Source organism: Podarcis erhardii (assembly GCF_964252035.2).
Source record: "Podarcis erhardii genome assembly, chromosome: 13".
Lineage (NCBI taxonomy): Eukaryota > Metazoa > Chordata > Lepidosauria > Squamata > Lacertidae > Podarcis > Podarcis erhardii.
This window is the reverse complement of record NC_138502.1, coordinates 15,402,702-15,415,069: the sequence shown is the minus strand read 5'-3', so window position 1 is coordinate 15,415,069 and position 12,368 is coordinate 15,402,702. Positions and strand designations below refer to the sequence as shown.

Below are 12,368 nucleotides of genomic sequence, written 5' to 3'. Positions count from 1 at the left end.
CAAAAACAGCATCAAAAATAGGAAATCGTACTATTTCTTGTTCAGGAGTCGTTCCGTATTTATTTTTATTTTTATTAATTAAGCATTTCAAAGTGCAGCACACCCACCCATCTGCATGCATGCGATTCGACGGAGCCCCAGGATTTTGCGTGCAACTGAGCACTGGATTTGGCCTCGCCTCGGGGTACAATTTAAGCAGATTCGGCTTTCCTGCAGTCTGAAGGGTATTTTGCGTGAGGATTTGGAACTAGAAACCAGAGGAGATGCTGCAGAACAGCTTCCCCGTTATATTATTATTATTATTACTACTACTACTACTACTACTACTACTGTATTAGGATACTTCTACTCCGCTCTTCCAAGTGAATACCCATAGCAGCTTACGAAAAAAATAGAAACCCAATATACAATATCAAAGCCCCAAATCAATACAAATTATTGTTATCAACACAACAATATTTCACGGGGCGGCGGCACTGCAGGGCTGTTGCAAAGCGCTCTTTCTTTCCCTCCCGCAGTACCGCAGCCGGCAAGAAAGAGGATGCTTAATGGGCTATATTGGCGTTGCCAGGGTTTTTATTTTTAAACGCATTTTCCGCACTAAATGACAATCAGAGGTGAGAAATGGGGGCGGGGCTCTCCTACGTAGAGCCTACGGAGCTGCGACCTTCTTTGTCTGCTACGGGCAGCGCTTCCTCCCACGTGGAGGTGGGGTGTGGGAGGGAGAGAAAAAGATAGAGAGGAACCCAAGAAGTAAACCGCGTTGCCCCTCTTCACTTTTCCTGCATCTGTCTCGAAGACGGGTTGCAGCTCTGTGCACATGCGCAAAGCGTCTCTCCCCCTCCCCCTCCCCGTGCCCCCGCTATTGTCGGCGGTTCGGTGTTGCCACGGAAACCACAAACTATCCGAAGGGGCAGTTAGGCCCGGGGTGGGGCGGGCTGCGTGCAATACGTTAGATGCGCGGCGAGAGCAGGAGAGACGAGGGCAGGCCGCGATTTGAGTTTGCGCAGACATTTGCTGCAATAATTTAAATGTATTAATCACCCCTCGTTCATTAGCCCCAGGACTGGGCGGGAAGGAGAGCGGACCTGCAGAGTTAGGTACTCAGATGCGCCCAGGTGAATGGCGGCGCATATGTAATAATTGAAAGAGTCATTTAAATATATACGCAGATCTGCCTTCATAAGAAAATATTTAGGTCGCTGCATTAATATTCCTGAAGGTGGGTAAGCTAGTCATTTAGGTGCCTCGTTCTCGTAAAAAAAAAAAAGGATTTTCACTCTTCGCACTGGATGGCTCATTTGGTAGAGCAGACTCTTCATCTCAGGGCTATTGGGCAAAAGGTTTCTGCATTGCAGGCGGTCTTGGGCCTCCAGCTGTTTTTGAACTACAATTCCCATCATCCCTGACCACTGGTCTTGCTAGCTAGGGATGATGGGAGTTGTAGGCCAAAAACATCTGGAGGCCCAAGGTTGGGAAACATTAGATGACCTTCGTTGGTCCTCTTGCCATTCTATGAAATTGACACCTATGGTTCATTTATGTAGTAGAAAATATGTCATTCCCCCCCCCCCAGATATACAGTGGTACCTCGGGTTAAGTACTTAATTTGCTCCGGAGGTCCGTTCTTAACCTGAAAATGTTTTTAACCTGAAGCACCACTTTAGCTAATGGGGCCTCCCACTGCCGCCGCGCTGCTGGAGCACAATTTCTGTTCTCATCCTGAAACAAAGTTCTTAACCTGAGGTACTATTTCTGGGTTAGCGGAGTCTGTAACCTGAAGCATATGTAACCTGAAGCATGTGTAACTCGAGGTACCACTGTAATGCTGAAACTTCAGCATATTAACAGCTTCCCTTTTTGGTTCCTATCCAAAGGTTTTGACGCTGAACTACTTACTCATTGTTACTAAGTGGTTGCTAATTAGAAAAAAATAACATTTAGATACCCCAATGTTTTGAAATTTACTATGCGTTTTTCACTTAGAAGTACTAGCTGAACAATCCTAACCTCTGGCCATGTGGCCCCAGGGACCCTGGAGCGGCTGGCACAGCAGCGGGAACCAAATCCATCCCATATCCAGCGGTTCATTGGCTGTCCTTGCTCTGCCTGTCCCTGTGCCCTTAATGCTCCATTTGGGGTGTCTTTTTCCTAGCTACCGAGGACAGCAGGAATTTCAGCAGTGGCAGAGCCTCCTCAGCCCATTATTAACCCACTCAAGAGTTGGACTGCAGCCCAAATCTTCAAATATCAGACTCCCCCCAAAGAATTATGTGCTTCAGTTACGCTGGCTGGGGGCCTAAAGAAGTTCCCAAATGGTGGTCTCCAGACAAACTTCATTCTATTGGTCTACAGCTTGTCTGAAATTACAATTAAAAATCATACAGCATCTAGTGCAATACACTGAAATTGCTACAAAAGGCAGAGCGGTCTGCCAATTTTCATGTGGCCCATGGGGCTAAGTGGTGGTGGGGGGGAGGGCGAGTTTGGGAACCACTGGGTTAGAGGGCAGAAGCCTTGCTGCACTGATGCAACACCAGGTATGCCACTAAAATATACTGGTGAATACCTCAGATACGCTAGAGGTGCACTTCATTATAGCGCAAAGATAAAATACCATATTGTGGCTTTATTGAATATAGCCACAACTTTAACAAACCTGTCAGCCAAAAGGAGTACAATAACTGGATGGAGTAATATGAAAGAGCCACCGAGATCAAGTGGGTTTTCCAGGCCTTTTTCAAAACCTAAAGTGTGCCTATTTCACACAGGGTTGCACTGTTGAGATCAATGACATCGGAAAGTGCACTGCTTTGGATTGTGTCTGTGTTTGCATAAAACCTGCTGCTTTCTTTTTTTCGTATGTTTGTGTTGTGGCGTTTATCCCACAGGAGTAAATATATGTTTTATTTATTACATTTCCATCCAAACCTTTATTCAAGGACCTCAAGGTGGCAGGCATAATCTCCCTTCATTTCATCATTACAACAACCCTGTGAGGTAGGATTAGGCTGAGAGATTGTGACCAGCCTAAGTGATCCTCATCAGGGAATGGGAATGGTCTGAGTCTAACACTCCAGCCCAGTGGTTCTCAAACTTTTTTCTCTGGGACACACTTTCAGAATAAAGTATGAACCACTCTGAGACCTCTAGGTATAGGGAGGTATATAAATTCAGTTGATAATAATAATAATAATAATAATAATAATAATAATAATAATAATTTGCTTGCACCACACTGGATTTTTATTGATAAGAAACACATTGGAAAACAAAACAAAAAATAGCAGTGCTTGATTTATATCATAGAACACACCTACTGTATAATATGCTCATGGGACATCCAGAATGTATAAAACAATACATAAGAACACAAATCATCTCCCAGATACAATATTGATTGTCCTTGAATCTTCCTGCCACGCTTGCCATCCTTTCCTGCCCAACCCGTGTGACACGCCACACCCTTTTGAGGACCACTGCTCTAGCCACTAGGCCATGGATGGGTTGTTAGGAAATGCATCTCTTGGTTACCTCAGTTGTTTGTTCCAGTACGATTTGATCACTTGGGTTGTGGAATGCCATCCCTAGTGAGCTGTGCCAGTTTCCATTTTTATTACCGTAACTTTCAGGAGGAATGTGAAAACCTATCTTTACCTTGGGTAGGCAAGGTGGTATACAAATTAAATCAATAATATATTCAAGAAATAATATGTGGTTGAAGTAGAATCCTTTTCAGCTGTGAGATTTCAATTACATCTTCATTAGCCCCTTAGGGAAAGATCGCTTGCCAACATGAAATACCCTCCATAGATGTGGAAGACAGCAGATGGTTGGGATGTCATTTGTGACCACTGCTGTCTTTGCTAGGATGGCATGGGAACAGGTGAGTTGGTTGAGGTCAAATATGTGCACATTTGTCCCTCATTGATTTCTGTACCAGTGAAGAGGCTCCTCTCTTCCAGAAGCAAAGGAAATTTCAGTTTTCTCCAGCAGCAGATGGTGGAGAGAGGGGTGGGGAGAAGGGAAGGACAGGACGACCCAGGAAATAATGGCACAATTAGTTGAAAAGCTCTGGAATGTAAGAGTTATCGATGGACCTTTTGGTCCAATCCAGCAAGGCAATTCTTACTATGCTTCGGCCTTGCTTTGGATTAAGTCAGTTTAGGCTGCAATCCTGTAACCAGGGAGCAAGCCACATCGAAGTACATGGGACTTACTTTCTTAGGCAGTCATGTTTATAGGGTTGCAGTGTGAAAATCTTCATTCATTTTAACAGAAAGTATACTTTGCTCACAATGAGCTGGCTGGCTGAGAGCACAATAAGAACTGCCTTCCTGTATGGAGCCAAAGGTCTTGTCAAGCCTTCATCCTGTATCCAGCCCAATAACTTCACAAGCAGAGTGCAGCAGGGAGACCCTCTTGTCCTTTGTTCTTGGCATCTGCTAGCAGACGTGTCTTGCTTCTGTCCATGGAGCAACCATGTCCACATTACAACTGAGGCCAACAGGGTGGGACTTGGGGGGGACCCTCTCAGCAGAATAAGTAGAAGGGCCCCTAAAGACAGCATTGTTGGCAAATGAAGTAATGCACATTTCCAAATGAAGGTGGTTCCTTGGAGACCATGGACTCCATAGCCTAAGCTTGCCTTGTTGCACCATGCCTTAGCTGTCATGGCTACCAGCTGCTACAATACTTTCCTCCAATAATTTATATGTAAGGGAGGGGGATGACCAAAATAACCAGCGGAATAGTTGTACTTTGCTGACCAGAGTGATGTGCTGACTTTTTATTGGAGGAGAATCTTCTGTTAGTTAGGAGACTAATCTAATTTCTGACATTCTCTCCCACTCCCAGTTTTTGCAGATAGAATTTCCCTATTTCTTTCTCCTGGGTTTGGCCGCCTATCCTAGCTTCTTCTACACAGTGTATCGGTTTCTGCGTCGCTTTGGGCAAATGGAGGAGCTCAATGCAGTCTATGTATCTGCCAAGTGAGAGACTACCTGGACACCCAGATTCTGTGTGTGTGTGTGTGTGTGTGTGTGTGTGAGAGAGAGAGAGAGAGAGAGAGAGAGAGAGAGAGAGAGAGGTGGCCCTACCATTCATCAGATGGGAGTGAAAGGTGGGAAGGATGGAGCAATGATGAGGTGTTGAAGGACGGAGCCCTGTGTGCCCTTGCCTTCAGATATAGTGGAGAGGCAGTCCTATGCTGAAGTTCAAAGCAAGATTCAGCTGCCAGTCCAGTCAGCTCCTGTAGGTGAGCACGTAATCTTCTCCCACACGCTTCAAGACTACATAATATCTTTGGCCCACCTTAGAAATGGGTTAAAGCAATTCATAAAACCAGGTCATCTCTGTTCTTTGGGAAACCCACCTGCTGCAGTTCCTATAGTCCAGCACAAGGTGTCAGTATTGCTTTAGTTAGTTCCACAGGCACTTGCCAGGCTCTTTCCACCCACCTATCAAAGGTCACATCAGGGTCACCTGCTCAGCAGGTGGAGCTTTATTGGAGGATTAGTCCCTAATGCTTTGGGAGCGGAAAGGGTTAATTGCCCCCACCCCCTTCATTTTACCTCGCTCTCTTCCCCCCCCCCACCCTCCCACTTCCCACATCAGAGACCTGATCCTTCCTCACAAACCAGGCTGGGATTATAGGATTAGCCTAAATCATCCTGTGAGCACGACTTCCTGCTAAGCGAGGGAGGGAGGGAGGGAGGGAGAGATAGGGGAAAGGATGATCTGGCACTCAGGGGGTTAATTCTGCTGCCTGATTAGCCGCAAATGGGGGGGAATGCCTCCTCCTCCCCCCACCCCCAATCTTCTTAGCCAGCTTCTCCCACTTTAAAAGAGGCAGAGGCTAAACCCAGGGGACTCCCTGCTGCGGTGAGGGTTTTAAGGAGATGAATGGGCAGATTCCTCTCCCTCCTTCCGCCACTCTTCCCTGTCCCAAGCCTCCCGCTCTGAGTCACCATCCCAAACCTCTCCCCGCTTCGGATCCACCTATAGAGTCCAGCAGCCCCAACCCGCATCCTCTCCCTGCCTCCCTCCTATCAGCACCCGCTTCTTTCCTTTCCTCCTCCTTCTCCGGCAGCAGCGCAGCCCCTGTCTCCAGTCCCCAGGCTCTGCTGCCGCTGCTTCACCCTGAGCTCCCGGCTGCGCTGATCCTGGCAGCATCCTCCTTCCGCCCGCTCCTCTCCTCCGCCAGTCCCTTCACACACCACAGGCCACTGTCTCTTTAAGTTCCCTCCCGCACTGTGCTGACAGCTGCTCCCTGCTCCCCCTCCCTCCCCTGGCTCTGTCTCTCTGTCTGTCACAGCAGCTCTGCTTGGGACCAACCCGCACACCACCGCCATCCCCCCCTTCCCTCTCCATCCCCCCCTCGCCCCCTTGGATACCATGAGTCTTCCTCGAGGGGAGCGCCTGGAGGGATCCTAGCCCCACTGACCCTCCCCATCTGTGTGGCCCCCTCCTCCTCCTCCTCTTCCTCCTCCTCCTCCTCCTCCCCCCTCAACCCTGCAGCCTGAGCGAGATGTTTCACGCCTTGGTAGCAGGGGGCATTGTCTTCCCCGGCCTCTTCTTGTTGTCCAAGAACGGCCTCAAGTGGCTGCCATGGCTGCGATGGGAGGAGGCCGACGCAGTCATCGTCTCCGCCAGGTAACCAGGGAGCCAGGGGAGGGAGGATGCAGCCAGGGTCCAGCAGCGGAGGGTGGGCCGCATCAGGCGAGGGTGGGCATCCAGCAGGCCTCAGGTGTGAGGGGCTAGGACTCTTCCCTCCCATATTTTCTTGAAGGATGAGGGTGGAAGCAGTGGGTCCAGGGCGTCAGGGAAAGGGGCAGGCTCCTTTGAAAGGGGAGTGGTACAAGGGCATAGAGAGGATGGGCTATGAACTAGGTTTTTCTAATGAGGCTCTTTTTTTAAATAGGTCCTAGAATGAGGCGGGGTTGGGAGCCAGGTTTCCTGGATCCATTGGGATTGGAATGGGGTGCAGCAAGTTGCAAAGTGGCTTTCCCTAGAGGATCCGTGGGCATATCTGCAAGGAAGCAGAGGGACAGATCTGCTGGATTCTCTGGGAGCGGTGGAGTGCCTGGGACCATGAGCCAGACCTCTGGGTTTCTCAAAATTGGGGCATATTAATTGGGAATCAAGAGCTAGGCTAAAGCTGAACTCGGGTGATGAGGTGTCACTATCCCACGATGACAGCCAATAGAAGCAGTAGCCCATATAAACCCAGGCTTCCTCTCAGCAAGATGTTTGGAGCCCAGCATTGAGGAGATTGGTGAACCCACGGTTAGGGTTAGGGTTTGGCAAGGTCTGTGACTTGTGAGGGATGAGATTCCCTGGGGACCTGCTCTTAAGAGGGTGTTTCAGGAGATCAAGACACTTGGTCTGCTCAGTGTTTCCAGGGGGACGCTCTGGGGCAGAATGTCTGGTTGCTCTCATTGCTTAGTGCATATATCTAGGAGCTCAAAAGCTGCTCCAGGGTTGGCAGTCTCTGGTGATCACATGACAAGGCTGCGTGTCAGGGTCACGGAGCAGCTGAGGCTCTTAGCAATTGTTGCTGATCCCCTAAGATGACCTTAAGGTAGCAGCTGTTCTGGGATGGCAAAGAGCATGGATTTGAAGGTGCTTGGCAGGGCTCAAGGTGGAGGAGGCCCAGATCAGCTCCATGGGGCATTTCATTGCTCTGAGGTCTGCTGGTCTGGATTCCCGGGGTCAGAACTGGAATGGTGAGCAGACTATTGAGTCCAAGAGAAGAGGGAGGCAATGGCAGTTAACTTTGTTTTTGTTTCCCCCTTCTTCCCTACAACAGGTTTGTCTCCTCGGTGCAGGCCATCATGGCTTCCACGGTCGGCTACATCGTCTCCTCTTCCTGCAAGCACATTATCGACGACCAGTAAGTCAGCATATGCTGTGTGCCTGCCAGCCCAGCACTGCAGTGCGGTAACCTCTCTCTCCCTGTGTCTCCCACACCTTTCCCAACCTCACTTTCTGAACGCGGCCCAGCAGAGTGTTGGCAAGGTCACGCTAGTGAGAAACCTGACACCCTCACCGGGATGGGCACCAAATTTAGAACAGGATGACAGTGACATGTTACAGGCAGATGTGCAGCAAGGAGTAGGCCTGGGAAGAAGTCAGTACAGGGAACTGGAAGGCACAGCACAGGAAATGAAATAATCTTACCAGCAGGAGGTGCTGTGGGGAACAGCATTGGTGGAAGCAGTGGCTTGTGGGAAGAGGACAGTGCCTTGCTGTTTCTGCCCCATAAGAAGGCATTTGGGAGGTAGTTGGAGAGTAAAGTCGTGAACTCTGCTTTTGAAAGCTGCTCCCACTTGCTACAAATCCAACAGGGGGTGCTGGAAAGAGAGAGCAGGGCAAAAGCGATGGCAATGACTGAGGCAGATTGGCCTGTGTGGCACAGAGCGCTGTCCGTGGTGCTGCAGAAATGCCAGCCTCATTCTTCCAGCTTCTAAGTTCAGCACCATGGGCAGTTCCCTCTTGCACAAACGTTCCCAAGGTCCCACGCAGTTCATGGGGCAACTGAGTTGAGCATTCCCAGCGTGTGCTGGAGAGAGAGCAAAGGGGCAGGAGCCGCTAGTCCCACTGGATTCTAGGACAGCTGCCAGACCTCAGTCTCTGCGGAGACCAATTTGGCAAGAGGGTAGCTCTGCAGGGCGAGCAGGACCATAAACACAGCAGGAACCCAGAGAGCTCCTGGAAGAGGGATGGGATAGAGGTGTGGGGTGTGTATGTGTCTGGGCCTTTTCCAATCTGCCGTCCCTTTTCGCTTTGCCATCAGGATTGCTTCATTTCACGCTAATGAATTTAGCTGGGATTAGTCCCTTCCCCAGGACAGGCTAGAATGGGGGGCACGTGTGCTAATTCTCCCCTAGGATAGAGCAGGGCAGGGGATTAGACCAAAGCAACAGCTGTTTCTACTGCTGATTTGCGTTCTGTGGATTCATAATTGGCTTTATTGGGCAACCAGTGATGACGAATTCCTGGGCTCCCTAGAGGGGGGAGTGGGCTCTAGCAGGTTACATCATATGGAGGCTGGATATCTGGGTTTTTGGAGAGTAAACTCCAGCTGGTTAGAGCAAGGCAGTTAGAGGCAGGAGTTGAGGATTCTCTTAAGGCAAAGAGAAGAGTTTCCAGATTTCTGTATATCCATTACAATGCTCTCACTGTGCCCTTTGCACTGGGAATCTCCTGTTGGGAAGCAATGTGGGTGAGGGTAGGCAAGATTTCAACTCTTTCGAAGCGTTCCCTTAACTGACCCCAATGCCGAGCTCCTGATATCATCTTTGCAGTCCTGTAGCACAGAAACCGTCTACCAGCGCCCCCACCTCCACCCCATCTGAATTCTGCTTGGATCCCACCTGCCCCATTTTGGTCTCCAAGCTGAGCACCCCATCTTGGGCCCTGCATCCCGCATAGCACTGCAGCATCCTGGCTGCTTCTCTGGCATTTGGCCTAATCACCTTGCATGGAGCCATCAGCACAAATGCCCAGGCAGGCTGCAGTGGTGAGGGAGGAGAGTGACGAGAAGTCAGCTGGGGAGGTGGCAATAAGGAAGTCACAGCCCAGACTTAAAGAAACAGCACTCCATTTGCCTTCCTCTCAGCCTGAAGGGGGAAAGGGATCAGGGCTAGAAGTACCTTTTTCAGTCCCTGAATTCCCCTCTTATCACCTGAAATGGAATAGGATTAAGGCCAATGTCCTGGACTTATTTACATTAATCCTATTACCTTTTATAGAACTTGTGGACTTCTAAATAAGCACAAGGTCGGAAGCATGGTTCGCTGCCGGTAGTCAGACAAAATATCCCGGATCTAAGGGGATTGAGGGTGCCCTGACTGGGGGTGGCAGTGGGGCTGCGGTCAGGATTGAAAGGCAATGTCAGGACAAGGTGAGGTGGGAATGGCAGCCCATAGCTTGGTTATGGCCGTGGTCAGCGTGGCTTGGAGAAACAACAGGGAGCTGTTAAACCACAGAGAGCCCAGCGTTGTGAGAGCAGAGAGCAGGAATGGAAGAACTTGGGGGGTAATGGGCAAGGCTTTGTTCTCATTGACCTTGTGTGAGCAGAGCGCATCAGCAGGTCATCAATACTCATTGATCATGGCCGTGAGCCTGTTCCAAGGGGGCGGGGCAGCTCCTCTTGCTCCCCCCCCACTGGAATTCCCTGCTGAGTCACTGCCAGGACTGTGTTTTGCTCACAACCTTCCCCTGCCCTAGCATTCTTTCTCCTCCTTCTGCAGGCACTGGCTGACCTCCTCCTACACCCAGTTTGCCATCCCCTACTTCATCTACGACATCTACGCCATGTTCTTGTGCCACTGGCACAAGTACCGGGTCAAAGGGCACGAGTCGGCCGGCACCCGGACGCTGCGCACCGTTGTCCGCACCTACTTGCACAAGGAGTTCCTCATGGTGGTCCACCATCTCTTCATGGTGCTGGTTTGCTTCCCCATGTCCGTGGTGAGTGTGGCCTGGCGTGGGAACCTCTGACCACAGGAGGAGGAGGCGAGGAAGGGATGGGATGGGATGCCGATGCGTGGAGCAGAGAGGGGCTGTGTGCTTTAGAGGCTGCTAACGCCCACCCCCCAAAAGTCACCCTTCTCGCTTTCCCCCACTTCAGCTCTGGCGCCAGGGCAAGGGCGATTTCTTCCTGGGTTGTATGTTGATGGCTGAGCTCAGCACCCCTTTTGTCTGCCTCGGCAAAGTCCTCATCCTGGTAAGTATGGCCCAGTCCTGTGGGTTTTCTGGGGAGAGGAATGAGAACCCAGCGGGGCAGAGCAGGTTCTTGGGCTTCTTGGAGGGAGCTGGTTGTGTCCTGACTGCCCTCTCAACCCCTCCTCTTCTTTCCCACCACAGTACAAGCAGCAACACACCCTTCTTCATAAGGTGAATGGGATAATCATGCTGATCACATTCTTCTGCTGCCGGATCCTGCTCTTTCCTTACATGTACTGGGTATACGGGCACTATGCCGGCCTGCCCCTTTATCGCGTGCCCTTCTCCATCCCCGCCGAGTACAACTTGGGATCGGCCATCCTCATGGCGCCCCAGGTTTACTGGTTTGGCCTCATATGCCGTGGCGCTTTCCGCGTATACCGCTCCCAGGGCGCTGCCAAGGATCAGGTACTGCGAAATGGGCACAGACCAGAGACGCAGGTGCTGGACTGATGATACCTCTCCCTCCTCAGCCACAGACGGACAGACCACATTTCCTCTAACTTATTTATTTATTGGGGTATGGGAGGGACTGGATGGATTGGGGAAGTGGGCTCCTAGGCCAAAGGGGATTTGGGGAGGCCTGGAAAGGCGTTGTGGGGGGCGGGGGGTTCCAGTGAAGTATTTGGAAGGGACAAAGACAATAGTCCTTTGGTTTCAGTGTGGGGTTCCTTTGCTAAAGGCAGCCCTCTAATATTGCAACACTCAGTATTTTGAAACTCCTCGGGGGCGGGGATGGGGGTAGAGTCCTAAACCAAAGGGATTTATATATATATGATGTTTCTTTTACAGAGGGACTTTCAGGCCAGTGGTTATATAGGAGGGCTGAGAACAGGGTACATGGACAAAGTTTATTTGAGGCTGCAAGATAAGAACAAGGCATCTCTAGTGTGTTAGGGGCTCTCGCAAATCACCCTCCAAATAATATATGTGCTATTTATTTCCACACAATGCTGTGAGCACCCCAGGACTACCTGAGCCCACACTAGGCAAGGAGACAACTCAGTTATTTGGGTGGGGTGGTGCTGTTTCTTGGGAACAGAGAGAGATGCTAGTGATGGGGGTGGAGAGGTAGGGAAGAGAGACAACGGGGGCTTTTCTATACTATTATCCATAGAGTCACAGTATCACAGCTATTATTAAAAGGGGCAGGGAAATAGTCTGGATTTCCTCACACTGTATTATTAGGGGTTCTATCAGCAGAATTAGGAATTGTTGTAGGGTAGCTGATAGGGAAACACCCTGGAATTTTTGGATGCTGCTAAATTGCAAGTGATCTTCAGTATTACTGTGATGCCACCTGCCCAGAAAACCCCCAAATGCTGTATAAAATGTATCCCCTTGCACTGGGAAGGTTCCAAGAGGTGTGCTTCCTAACATGCACCCACCCCTCCCTCCACCTAGCAATAACCAAGCCTCTTGCCTCCACCTCCTCCTCTGTTCGGCACACCAACCCCTTCCCTCTTCCCTCCTAGGAACGCCCATTCCATGGGGCAGGGATCCAGCTGTAAATAGGGGGTGGGCGGGCTGTATTTATAACCTGAGGTCTGCAAAAGTATTAAAGGAGCCTTTATCTAATGCCAGCAGAGGGCCAATGTGTGTCTTTCTTACTTCTCCCTGCTAAGCCTTCCACAGGC

The 12,368-nt window shown here is 50.2% G+C and overlaps 1 protein-coding gene across 3 annotated transcripts; it reads left to right on the top strand.

Moving 5' to 3' along the window:
• Nucleotides 1-872: 872 nt before the first annotated feature.
• On the top strand, nucleotides 873-12,314 carry TLCD3B (TLC domain containing 3B). Of its 3 annotated transcripts, XM_081836899.1 has the most exons (7): nucleotides 873-1,222; nucleotides 3,769-3,886; nucleotides 4,858-4,991; nucleotides 7,811-7,894; nucleotides 10,257-10,476; nucleotides 10,637-10,732; nucleotides 10,873-12,314. In XM_081836899.1, the coding sequence occupies exons 2-7, from the start codon at nucleotides 3,830-3,832 to the stop codon at nucleotides 11,182-11,184; spliced, it is 903 nt and encodes a 300-aa protein (XP_081693025.1). In that variant the 5' UTR covers nucleotides 873-1,222; nucleotides 3,769-3,829; the 3' UTR covers nucleotides 11,185-12,314. The 3 variants fall into 3 exon arrangements, with proteins under 3 accessions (XP_081693025.1, XP_081693027.1, XP_081693026.1); XM_081836901.1 differs by lacking the exons at nucleotides 873-1,222; nucleotides 4,858-4,991; XM_081836900.1 differs by lacking the exons at nucleotides 873-1,222; nucleotides 3,769-3,886; nucleotides 4,858-4,991 and adding an exon at nucleotides 5,012-6,654.
• The last annotated feature ends 54 nt before the right edge of the window (nucleotides 12,315-12,368 follow it).